Source organism: Enoplosus armatus, chromosome 15 (assembly GCF_043641665.1).
Source record: "Enoplosus armatus isolate fEnoArm2 chromosome 15, fEnoArm2.hap1, whole genome shotgun sequence".
NCBI classification, from domain to species: Eukaryota; Metazoa; Chordata; class Actinopteri; order Centrarchiformes; family Enoplosidae; genus Enoplosus; species Enoplosus armatus.
Window position 1 is genome coordinate 9,339,340 of NC_092194.1, and position 26,876 is coordinate 9,366,215.

General features: G+C 43.7%; 1 protein-coding gene across 8 annotated transcripts in view; it reads right to left on the reverse strand.

The window, feature by feature from the left end:
* Nucleotides 1-383: 383 nt before the first annotated feature.
* Nucleotides 384-26,876, reverse strand: part of esrrb (estrogen-related receptor beta) — a 39,612-nt gene continuing 13,119 nt past the window's right edge. The window contains exons 1-7 of one of the 8 annotated variants that reach the window (XM_070919918.1): nucleotides 26,059-26,461; nucleotides 20,160-20,276; nucleotides 13,985-14,109; nucleotides 13,870-13,878; nucleotides 13,313-13,466; nucleotides 3,853-4,122; nucleotides 384-628 (exon numbers count right to left, since the gene is read on the reverse strand). In XM_070919918.1, the coding sequence (XP_070776019.1) occupies nucleotides 384-628; nucleotides 3,853-4,122; nucleotides 13,313-13,466; nucleotides 13,870-13,878; nucleotides 13,985-14,109; nucleotides 20,160-20,276; nucleotides 26,059-26,455 (1,317 nt within the window). In that variant the 5' untranslated portion in view covers nucleotides 26,456-26,461. Of the gene's footprint in view, nucleotides 629-3,852; nucleotides 4,123-13,312; nucleotides 13,502-13,869; nucleotides 13,879-13,937; nucleotides 13,945-13,973; nucleotides 14,110-20,150; nucleotides 20,277-26,058; nucleotides 26,471-26,876 lie in introns of those variants that run through there. The other 7 variants (XM_070919917.1, XM_070919911.1, XM_070919910.1 and 4 more) reach the window with 7 other exon arrangements.

A 26,876-nucleotide genomic window follows, 5' to 3' on the forward strand; every position in this document is an offset into this window, starting at 1 on the left:
TTTATCTTGTTATCAAGAACTGGCGACTACTAATTCTGAAGATGCTGAGGGGCAGAAGGGTCCTTCTTCATTTACAGTATGACCACTGACAATTAACAAAAACCAAAAAAATTATTACTGTACATAGTATTTCTTATATATTTTAAATTAATCTGCATCATTTTTATATTTATACTAATAACCAAGTTTTGCATTTGCTCTTTTTTATTTAGTGTCCCAGGGTTCCAGGAGGAGGAGTGAGACAGGTCAGTCTCTGTCCTGCCTAGCACAGTCAGTGGGGGGGGGGTCTCCCTCTCCTCAGTACCCTCAGCCTGGTTCGAGCCACTTTCTGTATCGCTAATGCAGCCCTCCGCCGTTGCCGTGGCCGATCAGCCACCCTCCAATCAGACCTTGGCCTCCAGCATCTCCAGGAAGAGTTTGTGCATGGGCACCTTGCCCTGCACCTTGATGCTGTAAAAGTGCTGCACAGCCTTGGTGGCCGTCTGCCGCAGCAGAGGCAGGGTCATGAGCAGCTTGCCCGCCCGCCGAGGGTCCTCCTGGTGCTGGCTGCTCTCGTAGTCCTGCAGGGCCTCGTGGAGAGCATCCTGAAGCTTCTGGACCGCCTCCATGTCCTCTATGTGCATGGAGTCTGACAGGACGAGAGCAGGGAGAGAGGAGCATGAAGATTGATGGATTTTCAAATTTGAAAAGAAAAAAGAAAGTAACTTGTAAGAAATGTAGTGTGCACTTTGAGACACTGGTAATATAACAGGAGTGATGGGAAATGGATTTCTCTAAAACAAAATTAAATCTCATGATTGATCTTTACTGCTCTGTCAGTAGCAGTAAGGTAGGGAACACATTATCAGTATAACTCACACCCTGACAAGATAAAGAACACATCATAAAAAAGACACATCTGCTTTATTTATTTATTTTTATTTATTTATATATTTATTCTTTGGTGGACTGGGTGGGATATTCATATGGCCCTTGACCAGCGAGACTGAAAATCAATGTTATCCTCCAGTAACAATGGCATGAATAGCACCCAATCTCTGCTGAGTGAGTACACATTAAACACCCCAGTGTTCCAAAGGACAGACTGTTTACGAAAAAAAAAAAAAAAGGGGCTCCATTAGAGAATTGAACGCTGTAAACAAGCCTGAGATGAATACAACACTTCCTGTCAATAATTTCCTTCCTACTCCCTCAAAGGAGTTTCTGACCATCAGACGGAGGGAAAACAAACACAAATATATATAATAAATCCTACCTCTAAATTATTATTATTTCTCTATACTCAGAAAGGTAAAAAAAACTGTGACTCTGCTTCAGTCAGCCCAAGTCTCTCCCACCTCCTGGCCAGTTTTAGAGCAGTCTACAGTTTCAGTCTGGCTTCTCTCCGGTGTTCTTCGCTGCTCTAACGTTTCGCTACACTGCCACCGTTTTTTACTGATCCTACTGTACATCATGTTACAGCACTCTCCTCTCATTCTCGCCTTTTTCCTGCCTCTGGTTCTATCTCCCAGCCTCTCTCAGGGACAGTCCGGGGTCGCGCTTTCTCTCACTGGTTAACCGGTGTCTAGCACTCCGGAGGCGGCATGTCATTGGCTGCCTGACTCGTCTCACCTTGGCGATGCATATTTTACCACACGGGACAATAAAAGGCAAAACAGATTTCAGACTTCGCCCCAAATTCATTGACTGGAACAACTGTATTCCCAAGACCTTGAGACATTTCTCACCCTGACGGTTTTCAAATCCACAGTGGTAAAATGAAGTAGGTCGTTTGGTAAAGTGAATGTGGGGGGGTGGGGTGGAAGAACAAAAGGCAAAAAAGAAAGAAAAAAATCTCCGATGAGGATGTGGTGTGACATAATTATCTCTTGTTCTTTTCACAGCGGCTGGATTCACAACCTAACAAGCTGCATTTTTACAAATCAAACCAATATTTAGTTCTATTTTTCACACACATTTTAGCAATAAACCTAATTTGAACCTACTATAATTGAATGTTTTGCAGCAAGGGGGGAAATAGACGTGAAAATAAAAAGAGAGTTAGAGACATCTCAACAGATGGGCAGGAAAAGAGGGCAGGAGACAGCGAGCACACAGCTTGTAGTCCTTGGAGGAGGGGTAGACTTACAAAAACAACTTTGAAGAAACAATTTCCTCACAATCCATCAGTGAGCCCACGTCGATCCGATTGATAAACTGCTAATTACAAAATCAATCGCTATGAATTTTCACAGCTGTCAGACAGAGGGGCTCCCGGGAGAGTGATCTCCCAGAGACCTTGTTCTAACATTCCGGACACCCTCCTCCTCCTCCTCCTCCTCTTCTCTCTTCGAGTCCCCTTCTCTCCTCTTTCCCACACCCCACCTCCCTACCAAAGCTCTGCTGTCTGAAAGCAAAGGCCCACCATCAGCATTTTCATTTTTCAGCCCTGGACAAAACAAGGGAAAGCGGCCCAGTGACCCAGGCGTGCATTGATCAGAGCAGGACAGGTCCTGCCTCCTCAAAAGGAGCCTGTCAATAGCGGCGTGCCGTCTCGGCATCAGAACAAACGAGGCCTATCACTCCCTGATACTCATTCCATTCGACTTAACACATTTTATTGACAGCCCCTGTGCTCCTAATGAAATGCTAAATTTATCTCCCGTGGCTGCTGTGCCCTGCAGCTACTGTTATGGAGATAGAGAAAGAGAGGGGCAAGGGAGTGCTGGAGAAATACCACAACATGGAAGGTGTTCAATTAAATAAGCTCACTCCTCCATCCCTCTTCCCCGTACACTGCCCTTATCTTCTCTCCATCTCTCCATCTCACGCTCCAAATTAAAGGTTACACTGAAAAACTCCTGAAAAACTAAGAAATGTCATTTCTGAAACTGTGTTAGACAAAACCTTACTGTTTCTGGATATTATAATGTGTAGCGGCATTACTCAGAGGTCCAGTCATGAGAAAGTGAAATATTCTGAGTGAGTAACTCACCTGAAACATGTCTCTAACATTTTCATATGAAGTCTTGATTTTTTTTTTTTAAATAAAAGGTACAACCTCAGTTTAATTTGCCATATATTGTTAGCATATTCATTTTTAATTTCAGTTGATGAAAATGCTAAAAGCTTCACTTATTATTCAAAAGTGCATTATTATTTTGGTCTGCATTTATTGTGAAAGAAAATCTACAAAATGTTTTTTTCCAGCTGTTATATTTCACCTAATACAATAATACATTTACAACATTAATTATAAAAACTGAATGGGAATAATAATATATTTTTAATACTAAAATAAATTACACAGTGGAATGAAACAATAGGAGTAATATCAAGCAAAGAGACTTTGTATATATATTCCAAACCAATGACTGCTATGGGACAGGTTTGTTCCTCTGAAATTGTTTCTAAATTATAAATATTATTATAAATATTGTATAAAGAAATGATTTACATATATGTTTAATCCGAAGGCTCTTGCTGAATTAGAGTAACTGATATTTCTGCTGCTTTTATATTATTGACAAAATTGTGATGTTATTGTTATGAAATACTATGATGTTTAAAACATTTACATGACAATAAAAGTCAAATCATGAAATAAATCATTCCATGTTTAAAGCTCTGAATAGGCCTAAACATTACCATGTTTGTTGACATAAAAATAAATTGGTGAAATTGAGATAAATCAACTTTATACTGAAAATCTGTGTGTGTGCTACCTTTTAACCTTTGGGTATTCAACATTGGAGTTATTCTCTAATTCTTCTAATGCTTATTTAATTTTACTTTTCATTAAAATGCACAAGAAATTAGCTTGAGACACCTGAATGTTATTTATGATGCGTCAGTGTGCTGAAGACACCCCACCTGAGTTGGCGAGAGCGATGGCCTTCAGGGTGACAAACTCCTCCTTCTCCACTTTGAGCTTCTTGCACTTGCGGACCAGCTGCAGGATGGAGACGTAGAGGTCGAGCAGGCCCGTCAGCCGCGAGTGCTCCTCGTCCATGATGTAGTCCTCGGCATACACCAGCTCGTCCTCGTATGGCAGCGAGCGGAAGACAATGCTGAGGATGAGGATCTCCATCCAGGCACTCTGCAGTAAACTCATCTGGTCTCCCAGAGAGAGAGAAGAGAAGCCTGGAGGGACAGAGGGGGACACTGTATGAGGACAGGAGGACTGCAAAAAATAAAATGGAGTCTGTGTGTATTTGTGTTTATGCATTTCTGTTTACATCTAAACATCTCTTTTATTGGAGAGTGTGAAAAAGTAAAAGAAAGTATTTGATAGTGAAAGAACAGACAGCACTTTGAGTTGATCAGTAAACCAAACATGACCTGCCATGCCTCGGTAGCCTGGAGTACATGCCGAGGCACATGTTAGCGAGTGGTGTTTAATTTTAAATGCATGGTGGAAGGTCCTCTTTGAAGCCGGTGTCAGAGCACTTGAGGGGGCTTTACTGTAAGTGAGGACAGTAAATCGGTGCAAAGGTCCAGGATACACAAAGCCATGTGGTTACCCCTTGTATCCTGTCACACTTCTATTGGTGTGAGGGGGATTAGCACTGAGACACATTCTCATTGGAGGGGTTGAGGACATGACATGCACTGTGTAGCGGGAGGAGGTGACGAGGGAACACACACACACACACACACACACTCACACAAAGCAACATGCACAGATACACAAACAGACGTTGACCAGGAAAACAAACAGACACACGTGCACATGCGGATCATGACACCTACACGTATGCACATAAATCCATACACATAAAAGTACACACACACACACACACACACACACACACACACACACACACACACACACAGAGCACAGGGGTCACATGGTTCAAGCCTGGCCTGAAGACCATCTTAAACCCAGGGACCTCATTCTCCAACAGCAGCTGGATGAGCTGGTGAGCTCTGGCACATCAAGCCACAGTCGTTTCCCTTTCAACACCTACATATGCTCAGAATAGGACATTAAATAAAACAAACTGCTAGATCCCCAAAAGATGAGCTGTGAGAAATTCAAACAAATGAAAAAGGGTAAAGGCAAAAAGAGAAGAGAGAGTGAGGAGCAGATAGCCATCTCATCCCTTTTCTCTTCGTACTACCCTTCAGCTGTCAATAAACTGCACGAACCCCCCCCAATGCCCCCAACTATTTCCCCTCCGCCTCCCCTCCTCTTGCACAGCGTGCCTGCAGGCGACCCATTCTGACAGCATATTAGGCTCCTCAGCCCCGCCCCTGATTAATATGATTGCTTTTACAAGTTTGCTGTTGCCATGCTACCAGCCATTGTGTGATTAAGAGGTGATAGATTACAGTATTGACCAGGGCGCACACCGCACCTATGCCCCACGTTTTCTCTTAAATATAAACGATCTCATGCCACCAGCTTGATGTTTATCTCCTCCAGCTAGGACACCATGAACACACACACACACACACACATATGTGCAGGTTGAGAAGAACAAGAGACGTGATGAGGAAGCGTGAGAGAAAGTGAAAAAGAAACGGAGAGAGAGACAGCCAGAGAGAGTAGCACCTGAGTGTTCAATTTCCCTTATCGTGGTGATGACCACTGCAGGGGAAGAGCTGGAGGATACATTAATTAACAGATTGTGATCAGAATGTGAGGGCCTTCACATTTTGAAGGGGAATCAATAGTCAGTAGAATAGAGTGCTAACAGAAAGGTGCTGGAGCCCAGCTGGACTGGTCAGAGGTCTGAAGAGCCCAAATTAGACCAAACAAAGCAAACTGCCGAAAGCACTCAAAACACTTGACTATTATCAGCGGAGGCAATAAGCCATATTTTGCAATGGCCTGTACCATTACACATATCCAGACTGCATCTTAAAATCTTTTGTTGTGTTATTTCCTTGTCTGCATACGTGGCTATTAAGCTGGACAGGATGCGGACTGGCCGGAGGGAAATTGTCATGCAAGCGTGGACGCGGTCTTGATTGCCGCATCATGTTGGCATCACAATCACAGGCGAGGCTTTGTCTAGCCTTTTAATGCCAAGGAGGACTGAAGCGGAACTAAAGCTCTGCTCCCAATGTGACAGCCCATGTGAAGGCCTTGTTCAGGGCTTGTTGGAGAGGCTTTAGAGTTGTTCTGATACGGCAGACACCTCTCAGCCATATGCACACATGCAGCCCAGCAGCCTACAATTACCTTTGACGCTAAAAGTCCTTGAATTTAATCCAGTGTTGTGAGATGGAGAGGTGGTGTTTTTCCCCTGCTCCATCCCCTCTCTTCAGGGCCTAAATTATCGCTCCAAATGGGATCTCGTGTCGTTGCCTCGCCTTTTTCCACTCAATTTAATCGAGTAATGAAGTGACTTCCCGACTCCGCAGGTCATGCGGCGCTCCGGCCGCCGCACTCTGAAGGTGGCCCGGTTAAGTGCCGTCGGAGTGGGTGATTTCCTCTAATGAAATATCAATATTTACATCTTCATTTCCAGCCCACTGCCTTGGCGGGGTTTGACCAAACATGACACAATATTGACCAAATCAGAGAGGCCTGTCTATGCGCTTGAAGGGCCTTTTCCACTCCACTGCTGAGTGCACCGGCAGATTTCTGTCTGAAAGTCTTTGTGGCAGAGATAACAACAATGCAGAGTTTTTCTTTGTTCACTTTGACTAAAGCACCCTGCTCATACAGCGATCATATGTCAAAGGGTTTTTCTCTTTTAAAATGACAAGATTTAAAATCCGTTCAAAATAAAATCAGTTCAATCTGAACAAAGGAACGAAATAAATATAGGTGACAAAGACACACCATCACAGGGCAGCGCAGTGACCACCACTAACTGCATCAGCACACCATCATTCATAGCTCAAAAGGTGACAACAAGACCACTGAAGACCAACAACTGAAGCCAAAACCATCATCTCTCCTTTTATCTCCCCCAAAGCCCTCGGCTGTGGGCAGGAGGGGGCAGCCCAAACCCACAGACGGCAGCTTCAAACCCCTCGCAGAGATTAATCAGAGCACCATTTCATCTGCCAGAGCACAGGACGGTCCAAAATGAAATGCTGGAGATTTCTGTTGAGCCGGAGTTCATATTCTATTAATTTATTATTGTTTCCCTCTCCCCGAGGGCCATTAGCGCGGGTAATAAAAAGAGATGTAATTACGAGGCACGGTGGCCCCCTCCAGCTGCAGCCCCCTCGTAACTCACCCTCAATCAGACAACAGAGCAGACAGAGGGAGGGAGAGCGAAGGGGGAAAAATGGCACGAGAGAGAGAGAGAGAAATGGAGGATAAAAGAGAGGAGAAGATATGGGCCAGAGAGGACGGAGATAAGGAAGAGAGAAAGAGAGCAGCAGCAGGGAGCGAAAAGGGGAGCGGAGCATGAGGGGAAAAGGAAGAGGGAGATAGAAAGAGGAAAGAGAGTAATTCTGGCTGGACAGCGGCTGATCTATCATGGCTGGCTATCAGAAGGACAAGCAAGCCCTGAAGACTTCTGCCCAGCGGCAATCTCACCTCGGCCAAGTCAAGTGCTCTCCGGGCTCCAGTTGGAGTAAAACTGGCCCTAACAGGACCCCAGGGGTTCAGCACGTCTTTTTTTTCCTAACCCTCAAACTGAGCTGAATGATCATGCTGCCATAAGCTTATTCTATATCAAAGCTTTTTATTTTAGATGGCAGTTTAAAACAAAGAGGACAAGAGGAAAATGTGTGCACCTCTGATTTGTATAGATCACTCTGATGTGACAGAGTGACACACTACGGTGTAAGATGTATAACCAATACAGGAATGAAGGGCAATTTTGAGCAGCTTCATAATGTGTGTGTGTGTGCAGGCTTGTTTGTGTGGCTCTGTGTGTGTGCAGCTGCCATGATTCTTCTTGAATTTACATGACAGCGTCAGGAGGACCCAATCAATAGCAGCTTGGTAACAAATTGCTGCACTTGACATAAATAATCTGACCTGAAGTCCGGCGACATGTACAACACAAACAGCTCAGTTTGCTGCAAGCTTTCCCTGAACAATGATTTGATGACACAAATACAAACTAAATTGACTCTGTGAAAAAGAGGTTGATGAGTGAAAACTAATCTTGTTTTTTCAGCTCCAGCGCTCAATTTCAGGAGAGTCGGCTATCTGCCCTCTTTCAACGTGATAACCAGCCCATTATCGCATGGTAAGTAGCTGGGGAGTAGGTGATTTGACCAGTAGCCTGTGAACGTTATGAGGTTAAAGAACGTTAAATACAGTAATCCCCTTGTTTTAATCTGCACCCTATGACCTCCTGACCCTAACGGAGAAGTCTTTAGCCCTCCCCAGGGTCCCACTGCCCAATACTGACAATACATATATCTGTATAGCCCCCAAGACCAGGACGAATCAGGCTTTAATCATTGCCATAATTACACATAATTTATCTCCGCTGCCATCAAGCAACATTGCTTAATGAGGGATGGCGCTCTGCTGACGATCACTTAAAGGCACATCAGCATATAACATTTCCAACAGAACATTTTATGTAAAGTATGACACAAAATTCTGCACAGACGCTACAGTTTCAGACCCAGGATTTTATTCACCTTGGTGACAATATATGACAATAACAGTGCACACACGTAATTGTGATGCTGGATGTACCTGCTCATGTGTACACAGTAACTAAACAAAGCCCTCCCCCACCCTGCCTGGCAGATGTCCCTTTCCTGGCCCTGCATGCTCCTGACTGCCTGTCTGCCTCCAATACGCCCCCATCTCAATCTCCCTGCAGCTTTACCGCCTTCCTCTCGCTCTCCTGCCTGGGTTCAGGCCTCAGCATCCACCTGATTGCTCAATCTATCTTTATCTCCTGTGTTGAAGCCTACGTCAGAGGGTAAATTGAATATACTAAGAGCTGTCTGTTGGTGTCTATATTTAATAAAGTGCACTGATGAGGTGCTGATTTATTGCCGGGCAGTATTCACACTCTATTACAAGGAGATTACGCAGCTTGAGTGGGATCAGGCTGGCAACACAGTAAGTAGATTTCACAATTTAATGGCAAAGAGAAAACAGGAGCCCAGAGGGGGCTGGAGGAGGGGGGGCTGATGGGTGGGTGGGTTGGTGATTATGGTGGAGGGTTGAGCTGACACAAACACGACAACATACAAGAGCCACGATCTCTTTTTAACATCACTGCCTCCATGCTAACAACTAACACGCCAGGCGGTTGTCTGTCAAATGCAGAGCTGATGAGCTGGAATCCAATAAAGCACAGATGATGAATATTCCCAAAACACCAGTAATGAATAGAACAATGCAAACAAGACTGTTTCATTAGATTAATCTGGTTTGAATCTGATACAGAATAACACATGAGGGGGACGTTTATTTTTTTAAAGTTATATTAAAAAATCGAAATTAATTTAAGACACACACATCAGTTCCAAATGCTGTTTGAATGTTTTATATTCTAGCAGTGACAAGCCAGAGCAAAAACCAGTTTTACTCTTGGCGGTAATCTATGCTTTACACGTGGCTGTAATCTGCCAGTACACAGAGTAGAAGAGGAACCAGAACCAGAACCAGAAACAAAACAGGTCGCCTTGGCCATCTAACCCATCTACAGGAGAAAAATGAGAGGTCCTCAGGAATTTGTTTCTATTGGGAAAGTTTTAATTGTTCTTTCATACCAGCTAGTGTTGGCCATGTTTCATGTTGTCTGGAGACAAATGATGCAATGATAGATCAGAATGGTTCAGCGGGAACAGCTGATCAGTCAAATCAGTCTTATTCTGCAAAGGCATTTCCTTGTCCCATTTAGCGCATCAACATCAAGCGAGTGTAAAAACGTTTTTGTGCAATTGAGGACATTTTATCGAAGTTTGCCGTTTCCATACAGCTTTTCTAATGCGATACTTCAAAATGCGCATAAAAATAAGTTCATGGAAGCACAACTATTGTGTAGGAGCAAAGCAGCAGCAGAGAGTCAATGTTTGCTTGGCCCTTTAGCCTTCTGAGAATTCCCAGCTGAAAACATTCCAGGCAGGGAAGCCGGGATGGAAGCTGACAACACCAAACAATGAGTACCTCTTGTATAAGCACCATGCACGGCCGTTTTTACATATGAACACATGACATTCCCGCTGTGGGTGGGAAGGGATGTGGGATGGCATGAGGCCACAGGAGTCACACTGGTATCCCACCGCTCCTGAAGAAGGCAGTAATGTCAAGGTGGTAAACAGGTTCAGGTGTGCTGAAGCTGTCAGTATACTTAGTTCCTCCCTAAACCTCTTGGACAGAGTGAAATGCAGCTTTACGGGATGGAAGGGGGCCAGAGGAGTGGACAGTGGACTGCTATGTGTGTCAAAGGTTGTTAGCACCTTAGGAGCAACAAGCCATCTGTCAGCATCCCCATAACACTGCTCCTAATGACCCTACCCCCTTCAGGCAACAGCCGTGTTAGACTCTGCTCCATGGTGCTATTTGGAGCAGTGACACTAGTGTCCAAAAGCTCCACAGTGATTATCAATTAATCAAAGGCAGATTCAGAGTGAGGGCAAGGCTGTCTGGCAATGGCAAACCTGTGAAAAGGCTCTTGATATGTGACACCAGCCTTCAATATCTACCTCATTAAACTAAGATAACAAGTGCACCTTATTTGATTGATTAATTGTGCTCTTATTTCATCTAAAATCTTCTAAAAAACACCCCGTAAAAGCCGAAAAGCACCTGATGTATGCAAACTGATCTTTCATGGTATGCTAAATAGAGCCGAGATGACAAAGTTGACATTGGACCCTGTAAGGCAAAGATACCATCTACACTAATGATAGAGCTTTGATATCCTCCAATCACCCTCCAATTAAAACTCAATAGGGCCACTCCACTCCACATTATGCCACTTTTGAAACGCGTTTTCAAATGTTAGCTGAGAATAGGGGAAATTAAAAATCAATTGGGAGAAGGTAAGTGCCAATTTTCGTGACATTTAAATTGTTACATTTGGACTTTAGTTATTGGCCCATCTGTCAATGGCCTAATCAATGTGGTCTACTTCATAATGAACTGTTAATCTTTTTAATTCCATTGCCTAAGGCTGCAAAAATCTATCAGAATGCAATCAGTAGTTTTTTTTCCCCCTGTTCCTTTCTTGTCCCGGAGCGGATGGAGGGAGAAATATTGCAGGAACCGAGTATGGTAGGCGGCCCTGGGGTACCGTTGTTGCATGGAGTGTTAGTGCATGGAGTCTCGCTCAACCAGTGAACCGTCTCTGATCAGGTTCAGCCATGTACAACTCAATTATGCAGCCATTTCATGGCCAGAGGACACCCACTGTCCTAATACAGACACCACCAAAGGGACAGACACAGACGAAGCACTCAGCTGAAGTGGAGGTCTTTATTCTGTCAAATTGTCTTTCTAATCTATAAAGAACATGTGTGATTTTACGATATAAGTAAAAAAAATATAAAACAAAAGCACATGTGTGATTGTGTGTATTTATACAGAAGCAGATCAGAATAATCTACTTAAAGTCTACCATCTCGCAGGTGCAGCACATTAAGCCCATCCGTTCAGTTCCAGGTACTCGCTCACAGTTGGAACAGACACTCAGGCTTACTGCCTCAGGTTTTGGGTTAAATGATCATTATCGACGCATTTGGAATGACAAGTCCTCTGCCGCAATCTGTGGGGCAAATCCCATTAACATTATGAATCTATCTACTGTACAATACGTGTTAGTATAATCTGATTAACAGGGCTTCAACACTATGACACATACAATCCGATGTGGAGTGTACACATTGAAATGATGGTGCACTCCAGGATACAATTTAAAACCTTTAATACTTACTGTATATTAAATGGTGTGTTAAGAGTAGGATTTATGGGGAAAAATCACAAATCCAAGTCATAAACAATGAACATTAAGTGTGCTTTCTAACTACACCTGCTTCAGGTGACTCGGTGGCCTCAGATGACCTGTGAAATATTCTGTATTTTTTCCACAGTAAAAGATAAAAAGATGACTCTTTCTACTGTATCTGCACCTACGTGTCTCTTAGTGAGGGATGCCTCCATGCTTGCGCAGTCTACACTCGGCAGCCAACACGGGAATGTTGTCGTTTTGCTGCATGTCTGCGACGCTGGTGGAATTTTTGGGTCACAACGATGAGAGTGTGTTATCGGGTCAGTTGTGATCCAGTCCTGACTAAGCTCCTTGTTAAACTCTCAGTCTGCTGACCACGCAGGGCCCATGGAGAGTGATCCAAACAGTTTAGACGCGTAAGGGGCCGGGGCTGAGGCCAGGGGCTGGGAGCATATCCATCTCTAATCTCCTTACTATCAGATCTGTACCTGATTAATACCCCTCCTTCTGAGAAGTACTCTAATACCTTTTCAGTACAAAATGCACCTGCCCGAGGTCAGCTGCGGTCCACGTCACTTCACTGAAAATAAATGAACCTTCTTAATCTATGAATTAGGATTGAAATGCAAAATTGGATTGAAATCTTCTGAATTAACTGATATGACTCCAAAGCATGCACACACTTAAATGTATACGTGTGTGTGTGAGAGCGAGGCAGACAGTGTGTGTGTGCATCAGTGCTGTAGTGATGTCGCACATTTCCTGCATGCTGACAGCTCTGTGCCTGTCCAAGTTATGCTGATGAGAAGAAGGGGTTATGGAGGTGCCGCTGAGGGACACATTCATTTAGTTTGTTACCCCTCCATGCCTACAGCACTGTAATGTTATAGAGTTATGGGGGTCAAGCTCAAGATCAAGGAGAATCTGCCTCGGTTGCAAAAAAAGAACGGCTAAACAATGTGTTCACTGTCAAAATCAGAGGAAAACTCTTGAAGGAAGCAAAATCTCTGCTGACGTGAGGTGCTGTATCCTTAATTCAACAGCCTCTTATAACCTAACACCTCGTCTATCAGAATGCCTATGGGGCAAGGAAGAAACATGATTATACCCATCAATAATTCAATGTATGTGTGCTTGTGCGCGTTCGTCTGTGCATATGTGTGTGATATGATGTCTTGTTTGACTGGGCAGGTCCCCAACTTTGTTCTAAATCTCCCTGGTGATTACAACATACATTGGCACTGGTTCTGTGTCCCCCTCTCTCACTTCAATGCAGATGCACTCTATTGATTTGTTTCTCGCACAGCTATGTCCATTTTGCACCCCCTCCATCCTCCACGCACCCTGAGGCTGCATGAGCTGCTGTCATTAATTATCAACATGGGCGTTTATTCATACAGTGTGTGTGAGACAGAAAAATGAAACTGGCTTTAAAATAAGACAGAGAAAACAGGTTAAAAAAGATGAAAAGAAAGGAAAAATAATTTGTTTTATACCTGGGATGTGCTTGGCCCAGCCGATGATGACCACCAGCTCGCGGTCAGCCAGGTCGCACAGCGTGGTCAGAGCCTTGATGTCGCTCTCCGGCATGGTGGGGTCAGGCATGGCATAGATCTTCTCTGGCTCCGCCACCAACAGGTGAGACACTATCTTTGTGACTGAGGATAGAGGAGGAAAGAGGGGGGGATGTCAAAGCAAAGCAGGGGTCAAAGGTCATATCACTGCAAAGCTCAGTGAGGCACAAAGATGTACCGCCCTGATAAACATTGGACATTGGTGAAATTGTAACACACGGTAGAGTGGTGGTCTCGCTTTCACAATTTCTTTCTCTTTCTCATTATGCAAACTAATGGATGGAGCTTGAATCTGTAAGAGTAAAATGAAGGCACTGAAAGCTCTTGTCCCTACAGAATGCATACGAGTGGGAAAAAAATGTATGTGTGAAAATGTGAGTGTCCTCGAGCACTCTGTCGTTGTTTAATATCGGTCATCTGCCCAGAGACTTATCATATTTCAGCTCTGACCGGAACAATACCTGGCCTATATTTCTGACCAACGAACTCTCAACTGTCCAAACAGTGGGGACGTGAGTCTGGCCTAGAATTTTGCCTCAGTTGTAACCTGCATGCTGGCCCGGCAGAGGAGGAGGGAGACAATGGGTTAGTGACGGAGCAGTACTCACGAGGTTTTTTGGTGGGAGGGGGGAGCGTCAAGCCCAGGTACGGGTTGTTTTCTGAGTCCAACCTCCGCTTGTACTTCTGTCTGCCTCCTCGCACGCGGTCCAGACGAACCCCTGGGTTAGAAACGACAGGAGGGATATGAGATGAAGAGAGTGTATTTTTTTTCCAGGCTAGATTTGAAGGGATATCAAATACATGAAAATGAACTATGTCCAAAAAAGCTAATAAAAAATGTACAATATTAAAATACATCCTCCATCTATTACACTTGAACTAACATGTGGGATGATGATCCGAAATTACACCCTAACATATTCTGTATTAGATCATGTGTAAAAGCAGCAGTGAATGCTGGTTTCTATCTTGTATGTAAGCATTTGTGAAAGGACTGCACAGTGGCACAAGTGTGTGTGTGTGTGTGTGTGTGTGTGTGTGTGTGTGTGTGTGTGTGTGTGTCCGGATGTGTCAGAGGCACGGCTGCCTTCCCATATGTGGTCCATGCCTGGCTGGTCTACTGTGACACAGCTGAGCCCAGAGCAGGTCTAAACATATGAATATTTAACGCAGGGTCAATGATCTCACAGACTGGCCCTCTAATTATTTAGCTTTTGGGGTGAGGCCGACTGCATACTAATTAGCTGCCAGCTACATGCCTCTTTGCTTGTGTGTGTGTGTGTGTATGTGTGTGTGTGTGTGTGTGTAAGCTCAGGTGTGGGCTCTTCGGTATCCAGAAAAAAAAAAAAGAAACTTAACCAGCCTACAAGCAAAGACATAGTCCCACACACACTGTACAAAACATCCGCTGTCATACTGCAGATAGATAACTAGGTATTGCTTTCCCATAAAAGACCCTTATTTCACCCCTCTTTCACTGGAGTAGCACTGAGGCCTTATCACCCACAGCCACAGCTAGGGGGCCAGGTTTCACACTGATACTGTAAATGTCAAGCCGGCCTCATCATAACATAAGTTATTTATTATCTCATTATTTGATAAGAATGTTTCCATTTGGATGTCTTTTCTATTCTATTAATTTTCAACATAGTTAAAATATTTCATCTACGCTGTTCTATTTATTTGATACCACCGGGCAGGTATTTGGTTATTTAATGCAATTGTATGCAAACATTTATATCCCGCATCTCCATATTTGGCCCAGCGTGTCACTGCAACCGTACAGCCTAAATATCCCTGATATCTTAATCCTGTCAAGAGGGAGAATCCCTTCAATTTACCTTGTCTGCATAATGTAACCCGCCCAAACAAATTTAATACTACAGGGTGGATGAGAAAAAGGCTCAATGAAATGCTTGCGGTGGAGGAGGAGTTAATTTGTCAGTCGCCCGCGTCCTTTGAGCGAACAACACCCGCAGCCAGAGCACTTCCTTGATGATTTCATCACTTTATAACAGGGAGGACGGTGTCAAACCTGGGCATTGTGTGGCCACTGCAAATGAGCCTAATACAATTTACCCATCGGCAAGTGCTCTTGGAGGGGATGAGTTTGGATGTGTCCCATGCACGGTGATTGGAGGTCGCTCGGTGAAGCAAAATCAGATGATGTAAGATAGAAGCGGTGGCCCTGATTTAACAAAGAGGAATTCAGCCGTGGAGTTATGCAAACTATCGTCTTTATTTTGAACACTTATCTTACATGGCGAGAGCCCCTCTCCATCACACTCAATGCATGGGGGGGGGGTCCAGTAATCTGTATCATCATGTAACTGTAGAATAGAGCTTTCCTCTACTTATATAAATTATTTGATTCCCTAGAAACACAAATCTGATTAGGATTGTCTTTCAATTTCCTGACACTGACAACCCACTAACCTAATTACCCCCAATTCCCAGCGGAGCCTCATCCTTCCCAGCAAGCACCAGGGAATCATCTGATGGCAACTACCTGTACTTTACACACACAAGCATACACCATGACAATTTCATTTTTATGTGTAACATATGAAGACAGATTTTTTTTCTGTGAAGGCGTCTTGAGAATAGTCTTCAAACACCCTCCACTTGCTGCTTGGGTTTAAGTGCTTATAAACTTTCCCATTCAGCCGAGATGACACTGTTACTACTGCAGGGATGGAAAATTCCTCTCATTGTCAAACGTGATGTCACCCCTTTCTACGGTTTCTTCCGGCTCCCCCGATGAGCTCGGCCGCTGCCAGGTGGCTGCGCTTCTGCTCTCCGTGATCCTCTCTGCCAGTTGAGTCATGTGGCTGTTTCAGCCAGTGTAAAGCCAGTGATGAAGGTAGATGGGTGCCTCTTTTAATTAGAACAGTCCTGGCCATAATTAACAGATGCTGACAGGAATTAAAGCTTGGCACTAACCTGTCTCATTTTACTGTCCAACAGGGCCAGAGACAGGCAGAGAGGAAGAGAGAGTGACTAAGAGCAGCTAGATAGATTCGCTCACTCACACTGTTGGGCACTATGGCCGGGACATTATAGGGGCCTTTGTGAGGTTCATATGTCCCTTTGGTGACACCTGAAGCTTTAAGTGGTCTGACTCTGACCGGTCTGTTGTGCTCCCTCCAAAGTAAACAGTACGTGTGTTATAAATGTGTGAAGAGAGTTGAGTACCACCTCATCCAAAGTCATGTCACTGTTTTATGGCCCACTACACAGTGCAGTGGGTGAGCTCGGGTATCATCTCTTCAAAGCAGGGTGCAGGGGGAGAGGGCTTTTGGCCAAGGCGGCTGGCATTTGTGCACGGATTAGCGCAGGCCTCGAGGTGGGGGCTGGGGCCAGCTGACCTAGGGCTCTTCTTTCTCTCCAAAAACAATAATAATCCCCTTCCAAGCACACTCCTACAAAAGGGCCTGTCTTCACTCACTTTGTGTGGCCGGCCGTGGTAGGGGCCCTTATTTTCGGTCTCTCACCTGTTCTGGGTGTCTCTCCCTGGGGAAAGTGTCAGGATGTCTGGGATGGTTGGCAATGCCAAGGGGGGCTTAGGCGGACCCTATTTTAGCTGGGAAAATCAGAAGGCCACATGGCAAGGCATGGTGAACCTTGCCTTTCAAGGAAGCCGCCCCGCTAAACTGCCGTCAGCACTATTTCAAAGGGCCCCTGTTTCCAGCTTCGCATACTTGTAAGTGTGTTGCAGCATTTTTAATCACGAGTGGTGATGAGTGAGGGTAGCGGAAAAATTGTCACGCATTGCCCCCCTCCCAATTTGCTGACCCCAGGAGCTGCCATACTGACACCCTCGTACATACTCCATTTACAGGTTAGCTACAATATCCCTAGTGAACTGACATCCCTGTCCGTCCCGCTAATTGAAAAGATGAGAAAGTACTTAAACTACACTTTAGATTACTCTAAATTACAGTATTGTAAAACATTTTACATTTTTTCATTTTAAGTGAGGTTTGCCTCAGAAAAAGCTTCTTTATTACCTACTTCACTATTGCCAATACTGCATCTTGGAAGCAGACTGAATTTGTCTTACTGGTATTGATGGCTTGCAACACGTGGATGTCTAGAATTTCAAGGACTATACATGTGAGTGTGGGTCAAGAGGGCCAGAAGGTGAGTGTGGTTTGAGCGTATGTTCTGTATGTTGCATATGTGACTATGACAAGGCTATTGTGGGATGTGGTTGTTCTTTGCATGCCAGTCTGCTGCACAATGAGAGGTGTATTGTATATCAGCACAGACACACTTTGCTTCTTTGTTCAGCAAATGTTCATGACTCACACAATAAGACAGGATACTACCTTAAACACAGCAAAGCTATTGTCTCTTGGTCAACGTCGCAGATGTGAAGATAAAAATATATACGTAACCTCACAGAAATAAAGCATTTTTCCACACTGGGCTGTATGTGGGAGAATCTGTGTGTTAGTGAGCGAGGGAGAGAGGGAGTCTGTGCAGAGAGCAACTGCCACTGAATGATGTCAATGTAATCTCTCAATAGTATCTTGTCGTCTCTCCTGCTCTAAGCTCTGATCCGTTTCCATTGATCAGAGGAAAAACCTGTTGCCCCTGACATTTGATTCTTCTATTGATCACTTCCTCCTTTATACAGTCAAGGGAAAGTACAGCGACTCAACACAGGGTTTAGGCAGGTCTCCTGTAATCAGACTGCTGATCTTCAAAGACCATTTTCCTCACACCTCTTACCACACTTTGAGATATGAATGCTCTGTTTGTAGCTTTTGTGCTTGCTCAGTAGATACTGATATAACTTTTTACTGATATAAATTTTAGTATTGAGTACAAACAAAAAACAGAAATATCTAACCTTAATTTACTCAGAAGATGTCTAATATTTGTTATTCTTTCAGAGACAGTGATGGATTTAATCTTCTGTTTCATTGGGGGGCAGCACTGTACTTTGTAGGAGCCGTAAAGTTATAATTAGGTGATTTTCCATTGAGACACAATGTGACCTTTCTGCAGTAATGAAAGTAAGTGGCAACCTCAGTCACATGAGCGGTGGCCATCTCCGTAGCCTGGGCCTGAGCATGGCGTTGAGCCGACGGCTTCATGGAGCTTACAGTGGACACAGACCATGTGTCTCTCTTTCCATTTCGTCTTGGTGACACTTTAAAGTGCCGGGCCTCAAGGCAGAGCTTACACAAAAATGCACTTCACATCTCTCTCTTAAATCATGACAAAATGTGTTTTATCATCTTTATTGTGACAGAAATCACTTATTTGAGAGAGATCTATGACATCGCCTATACAAGACCTCAATCAGTCCATGACAATAGTTGCAGTGTGGAGATGACGGCCGCTATGTAAAAGAGGAGGGTCATTCTTATTCTGGGAATGTGCTGAATACACAGAAGTGTGCATTAGAACCTCAGGCTTAGCCAAAGTCTGCATATTTGAGTTTTACACTCTTTTTACTCTGACCTGACACTGGTCATTCATTTATAGCCACGGCTACATATTTTTGTAGTCTCTTATTCTCCAAGATGATATATTGGCATAAATTTTTCATCAGATAGTAATGCGATTACTCTGTCTTTCTGGCACTGAGGCTTTATCTGGCTGCATGCGGTCCAGGGGATTCTGTTACTGTGTGGAGATCCATACGGGCTATGACTCTGGCTTCAGGTGGCGACTGGATATATATGCATCCATAAATCCCACTCTCCAATGAATAACGGGAGGAATAATGGTGGGATATATATATACTGTAAGGAGTTTGACGGATAACTTAAAAGTAGAAGTTTTTACAGAATTTAATTTATCAGAGCTGCTATCTGGCAGAGTATTTATACCACTGTATAACCATGAGGGACAATCATACTTTGCACAACATAAGTGCTACCTGACCCAAACTCATCAGCACTTGAGGAAAACACGTTTCCTTACAGAGTCCCTGAGCTACTCCCAGAGGCGGCTTGAATAAATATAACACCGCCACTTCACCCCCAAGCCACATATCTTTCATTATTCATTTGTCTGGCCTTTCTGGAGCAACCAACAAGTGAGAAAGAGACGGGCAGGTGAGAACGCATCCACTAATGCAATGGGGTGAGGGAGAACGGATAGGTGTCTCCCCCGGAAGAGCAGCCAAGCCTTGCTGTCTCAGGGGGCTCAGTCATTGGCGATGGGGGGGGGGGGCCAGCCAGACAAATCCATCGGAAGCATGTTTAATTGTCACTGAATTCCCTGATGGCATGACTTTAAAAACCCATCCACAGGAAGAGAGCTGAGATGTTCGGAAAACATTTAGTGGATCAATATGCCGGGGAGAGCTGAGACTGTGCCGAGTGTGTGCTCAGGGACCCGGTCTGAGCCTTTCCACACGGAATACTGTTACATTTCTATTACTCAGACGGCAGGATCAACCTATTCAGCATATTTCTGTCCCCAGCTAAACTGCACATTATTTACTGCTGTGTAGGTAGGGGGAGGATAGGGGGGCCGGGAACTGTTGTCTAGGCCAACCAGTTGTATGCATCTCTCATGCTGGGCTGGTAGAAGAGAAATACTGTGGGACTCATTGCTGAAGCAGTCTGGGACTTAACGAAACAGCTATCATGAGAACTAGTGTGTGATGCTGTTATATTCCACTGGCAGCAGATCAGTGATGGTTTCTATATTTGCATGAATGTTGTATGAAAGTTCTAAACCAAAATACGTACAGTATGTGTATCTGTGGGTGTAAGAATAATAAAAATGTTCTTACTCTTCTTACCTTCTTTGAGCATCCCCACTTTGAGGCATTTCATGAAGCGACAAGCCTGACATGATTTGCGTCTCCGTTTTGTGATCTCACACTCATTTGTGGCAGGACAGCTGTATTCTATGTTACCTGAGGAGAAGAAGAAGAAGTGCAGGTTATCACCAACAAAACCAAAGTCAATTAAGGCCAAATAAATTATACTATAACAAATTGTTTGAGCTATATGAGGTGGAACCTTTTCACTGTGCTGCTACTGATGTAATAAACACTAGTGTGTACTCTCTGTGCTCAGATGGTCTATAATAAATCATCTTTTGCCAACCAGGCATGGGCACTTGTTAATCATATGGATTTCTATATCCATTTCTGTAGTGTGCAGGTGGTTCAGGTGTTCTCCAGCGAGTACAGAACCTTCCAGCACTGAGGGCCACGGCAGGAGGAGAAGCTGGGGTAAGAGGTAAAGGGTGGGGGGGGTAGGGGGCTGGAGGTAAAGCCACAATAGTCCTTCAGGACCCATCAGTAGACGCCACCCTGGACCAACACTAAATTGGCCTCATTAATTCTGCACGTGTCCCCTCCGGGCCCCGGGCGCAGGCCATGTCCCCCTGCGCTCAGAGGGGCCTGCCACTGCCTCAATAGCAGGCTAGAGAGCCAGACACGCTGCCCCTGACCACTTTACATAATACTCCCGCAGACCCAAACCTGTTGTTACCACTGTTGCCATTGTTGACTATTTACATAGTGTACAGGCAAGAGGCCTTATGCATTATTCAACTGCAGCGTCTGATTCCAGGATGGGGCAATGAAAAAGAGTTTCATTGCTACACAATAAAAGAGCTGGTTCTGCTCTACTCTAGCATTAGCAATAGAAAGGGCAGGAGATGTGAGGCAATTCCTCCGCTTCTCTCTGATTCCCTACATTTTACAGTATTCAGGGGTTTTCAATAAAGGGTTTCAATATAATGGTTGCTTCGGCCTAGGAATTTGAATCATCCTCGTTTTGAATGGGCTTTCAGCTTTAAAGCTTTTGACATTGGTGTTTTTCTAAACTTTTCTTTTAATCTAGGGTTTATGCTGTTGTCAGTATAGTGAAATCAATTGTTGAGTAATGTAAAAATCTAATTTAATCATTGTAATTACCTCAATAATTTTCCTCATCCACTTAAATACATGTGCAATATGTCACCAAATATGCTTTATGGTGACACTACTAAATACACACATACTGTACAGCTACATTTTGCAGTGTGTTCCCACACACAAACACATTAGGACTGCATCCCAATATACTGTAGCTGCTCCACAGCTCTGACCCCCTCTACATATTTCTGTACAGAGAAACAGAAAGCTGTGTAATATTCCAGTGGCGTTCCTCCGCTAGCCCTCCAACATCCTTTGACAACTTATGCAATTATGTTAACATTATTGGACAGATCAAGTGGAGGGTCCCAAGATGTTATAAATAATTAGAAATTCCTCCTTATATCTGGGTTAGAAATCATTATGCTAATTCTCTTCATCTCTTTGGGATTGGGGTAAATAAAGGTGTGAGGGAAGCGGCTGATGAGCTCTGATTGTCTTTCCTCTGTCTGTTTTCTCTGTTGTCATAGCAGAACCAGACCATAATAATCCTATCCATTTCCCATATGCTGGGAGGAGGCAATCAGTGCCAACCTGCGCTAGAATCAATTCATGGAGGTCTTTTTGGTTTTTCATTCCCATTATACACTAAGCAATCAGCAATTTGCTGGGATGTAAAGTACTAAATACTTTTAAATAACATGGATTTTGATTGCAAATCTGAAAACTCTTCTCACTTAATTCATTTAATTCCAAATTGATATGTTGCAGGTTTGCTTGCACAGCCCAACCCAGCCCAGTTGACTCTGCGTGTCCCAGAGGGCACTTTGTTTGTGGGGGTATTTTTCCTCTCCTGCTCCTCCCATCCCTTTCCCTTCCGCAGGAGTGCCGGGGACACGTGCACAAACCACACCTGGTGGCTGACTAAGAGAGTTAGCCTTTTGATATCACACACTCCAGAAACAAAAACAAACACACGCTCACACACTGCTGTGTCCACCTGTCCTATCAAGCCCTGTTCTGTCAGAGGGGGCTTCTCAAAGCTCAATGCAGAGAGACGAGTGGATTAACTAATTTTTCATCTCTACATTTGGTTTATATTTAGGAGAGGGAGTGTTTCAGTATCAGTATACATACAGTAAGTCCCACTTACAGGCCTAACGCTTCTTAGCTCATCTGTTTTTATTAATATACATTCAAAGAAGAAAAACATCTGAGAAATGTTAATATCAAAGGCACAATCCATGATCCCAAGGCAAACAACACTGTAGCCCCACTGACAAAAATTAATACACAATATTCGAACTTGATATGATTCACAAATTGATTTCAGGTCTTAGAGAACAGCTACATTTAAGTAATTATAATACCTGATGCTGTTAAATGTTTGTTTGAATCAGTAATGTGGTATGTAAACAGTGGTAACAAGACTTTAATTTCAATTATTATGTCAAACACTTCATTTATACTATATCCAAAATATACCTGTCATTTATGTGGTTTTTGGGTTTTGAATGTAATTGCAATTATTAAATAAAAACGTATTTCTAGATATTTATGTTCATGCATTTCACTTTTTATTTTGAACAGAATAGGCATTGGTACTGTAAAATGTAATTATTTTTTATATCCATTTTGACTTTCTGGTCTTTATGTGTGTGTCTTGTCTCATTTATTACAAATTTCCCCTTAAGGGATGAATAAACTATTTCTACCAGAAAATAACTAAACTGACTGTAAAATAAAATGAAATTAACTGGATTTAACTGACTTTGTGACTTTCTGAACAAGAGAAATGAGTAAAAGAAAACAGATGAATGGATTTAACTGAATTTTAGTTGTCCATCTAAAGTATCATCAGTCTCCTGAACAGTAGTTAAACAAAGTGTCAGATAAGTGATTTAAATTGGAAGTTGTAGTTACAGTAGATCATTGACTTTACATCGACTTAAAAGTGGCGCACCATAAATGTTTTACAGTAACCTTGCCATTCAGAAATGATGCCTGGAAATCGTGGCTTGTAGAGTAATAGTATGGGCAGTTTCACTTTCAGAAATGAAGCATACTGGCGGGAACCCCTTTAACCCGAGGGCCATGCTCGGGTTTATCTGTCTTTAGAGAGGTTATGGTATGGTTACCAATAACATTACAGAGTGACAGAGGAAGAAAAAGATTTCCCTCCTTCTTCTCTTGATAAGTATCTGTCTCAATCTATTTTATGGCTTTTCAGGACCCATGCCAGGGCACAGAGGGGAAAGTCAGGTCTTGTAAGTAAATTACAGTAAAATGGAAGGTATTTCTCATCAAAATCTAAACTGACTTTTACAGGCTTACTGTCAAGGTCTATTACTTCATATAAAAGAGGGCCACTGAGTTCAGGTGGTTTTCAGGCAATTTTACACTTGGGTTCAAAATGGGAAGAAAACACGGTTCAATAAGAGATTTATGTTTTTGATTGGTGGGGCACGTGAGGTGCAGGAATGGGGGGATGATTAGGGAGCAATGAGAACAGGGGTATTTCTGGGATGGATGGAGATCCACGTTGACATTAATTTGGGCCTGGCCTTGACTAATGTAACTATCTCCATGTAAGAGTTCAAGGGGCTTTTCACTGCATGAATAGGTGACAGAAGATGGATTTGTTGAAAAGGTAAGGGCTGAAGAAGTGGAGGCCAGAGCGGGAAGTGAAACAAAGACAGTACGTTACTCAGTGAACAAATGCCTTGATTTGTACACACAGTACAAACAACTAAATAGAAAGATTATATGATAATATTTTAAAAAAACAACTACAAATTTCCTATCAAGAATTAGATGCTGCATCACAAGAAAATACACCGAGTTACACAAGGTGAGCACAAGGTGATAAAGAAACTGTCATGTACATGGTTAACATTAACTTAGCAAGTTGTTTGCCCTAAGTGCTATAGAACAATGTGATAAAGGCTGGAAAAGACAGCTCCTTTGTTTTCCTCTCATTAGAGAGGGCCGTCTCACACTCCACCCTTGACTGCCTCGTTATTCCTTTAATTAATCAGTTCTCATCAACGGCACCCTCTCATTCTTTCAAGGGCTCTACATCCCGCTATTTACTGGCTCCATTTTCCTCCAGCAATCCTGTATGTGTTTCTTTTATCATTTCGGAAGGCTTTCACCTCCCCCAAAAAGTCCCAGCGTCCTCCTGCCTTCTCTGCCTGGGACCCCTGTCTGATTATTATGCCATTAAGCCTCTCCTCCTCTCCTCTGAAAGAGCAGCAGGGTCCCTCTCCAATCTAAAGAAGTCCTGGGTTTTTTTCCCCTCCTTTCCCTGAAATTACCCGGCGACGCGTGCCTGAGTTTCTAATTGGCATGCCCGTCCCTGGAGACGGCCCCCTCCCTTCTTCCTAATGAAAAGCCTCGGCCTTAATTACACTTTCCAAACGCTGATTGTTATTGACAAAACTCCTGTGGCTCGGACAAACGACGGCAGATTAGCTCCATTACAGGCAGCCCTCCAAGAAGAGAAAGAGAGGGATTTCAAATCGACAATGCAAAGTGAGGGTGGGGTGGGGGGGGGGGGGGGGCTTTCAATTTTTTTCCATGTACCTTTCTCTTAATTGTTTGGGCCATTGCTCCACTTAAGACGTCTCTTTCTTCCCCGATGCCTCTTTTCTGTTCCATTGTGTTGCCATCAGTGTACTTTTAGTCAGGGGACAAAAGCCCAGTTATGTTACTTGAGAGAAAATGTTCATCTTTTGTCAATAGACAGGATTGCTGATGGCAGCATGAGTAAACAGGAGGATTTGGCCTAATGCTTTTGTTTGCCTCCAAAAGGTACATAGACTGTCTAAAGCTGATAGGGCTGTAAGGTCCAAAATCAACACCTATCATCCAGACAGACTGCTTGCTCTCCATATAATGCCTGCAATAATTTGCTGATGAACATTTACGGAGAGCAATGGATAAAAGATGTCTGACTCATTTAGTTTAAATATCAAATTCCTATATTTCTTCCACTCATGTCATTTCACCACACTCCAGTCCTTTGGCTCATGTTACCTATTTTATCTAGTTTTTTCACTGCATGTATTGCACTGCTAAGCCGGCAGAGCTTAGACCTGGGCAGCTGTGCCTGTTGTGCAGATTTTTTTTTCCAGGCTCAACAATATCTCCGTCTTCCTGATTAATCTGGAGCAGAGCGCACAGTTTCACAGTGGGGGGCCTTTCATTGCCTCTCTAATGAGAAGCTGTGATACATCATGCCTTGCAGATAGCCAATCGCACCCTAGTCCCCAGGCACACACACACACACATAAACACACACACAAACACACAAACACAAAACAGGACAGGAATAATAAAGCACGTTCTCTGAGCCCCCCAAGGCATCTGGGCAAACAGCCCCTACACTCCACCAAATCTGACCTCTGAGTGATGATGTCATGTCCACCATACACCACCAACCATGACAGATGATGTAATCATACCCACACTATTGATCTGTCTCATGTCAAAATATTCTTCTGGTTTCTGTTTTTTAAAAGCCTGTATTTGATGATCAGTGTATTTTTAATGTTATCCTGTAGTATTTAGGTATTGCACACTGTTATGATGATATGACATCAAAAGGATTTTTTTTATGAAGGTTGCTGGTCTCAGGAGGTAGAGAAAACATCTTCCACACTCCAGTGATTTTCTTACATAGTAAAATGCTTGGACTGAGTATGTTTCAGTGTTGTGAGGCCAAAGGTGTCTTGTATGGAGGGTGTTTTTATGTCTGGTGATGCGGCGTCATGGGATGAAATAACTTGTATCGAGTGTTTGTTGGAGAGAAGTGAGAGGAGAAAAATACCTTGTATTGTCCTTTTAAAAAAGGCTTTGCAGGCCTCACAAGAGGCCACGCCATAGTGATACCCCGAGGCTATATCTCCACAGACCAGGCACAGCCTCTTGGGGAGGGAGTTCAACATGTATTCGCACTTTATGGACGAGTCCTCCATGATGGTGCTGGAGCAGTCGTCATAGCGCTTGCGGCAGGTGGCGGCCCCGAGCCCGCTGGGGGTGAACATAGGTGGAGAGTCCAGGCCGTTGGAGTGGCTGTTCATGGTGCTGACATAGCCGCCACTGGCGTCTGAGTTGCCGCTGGGGCTGTGGTGGCTGACCGTGTCGATGACCGAGGAGGGACTGGATGGCTCCGTCTTGATGTAGGACCCACAACTGGAGGGTAGGTGCCGGTCATCAGCGGCCATTCTATTCAGCAGCCTGGGGGAGGGTTGATGGGAAAGGGAGGAGGAGAAGAGGAGGAAGATGATTAGCACAGGTCTCCAGGGAGTAGAAATGAATCTCATCAACCAGTGGAGTGACATAAATGCCTAAACAGCAAAATACTCGATTGACATTAAGCACAAAATATAATGATTCTGTAGCAATTCATGACAATTACAACACACCTGCTCTTTTCATTTAACTAGACATTATGTTCAAGTTTCTAGAGTTAATGAGCCTTGACATACAGCTAACTCAACTACACAAGTCAACCACTCTTTCATGCTTAAATTTTATCTTAATGCTTTACAGGGAGAAAGTATGAATGTAATGTAAACATGCCATTTCTACATTAACGGCAGAAGGCAGAAAAGATGGGGGATGAGACGTTAGGTAGGTTTCATG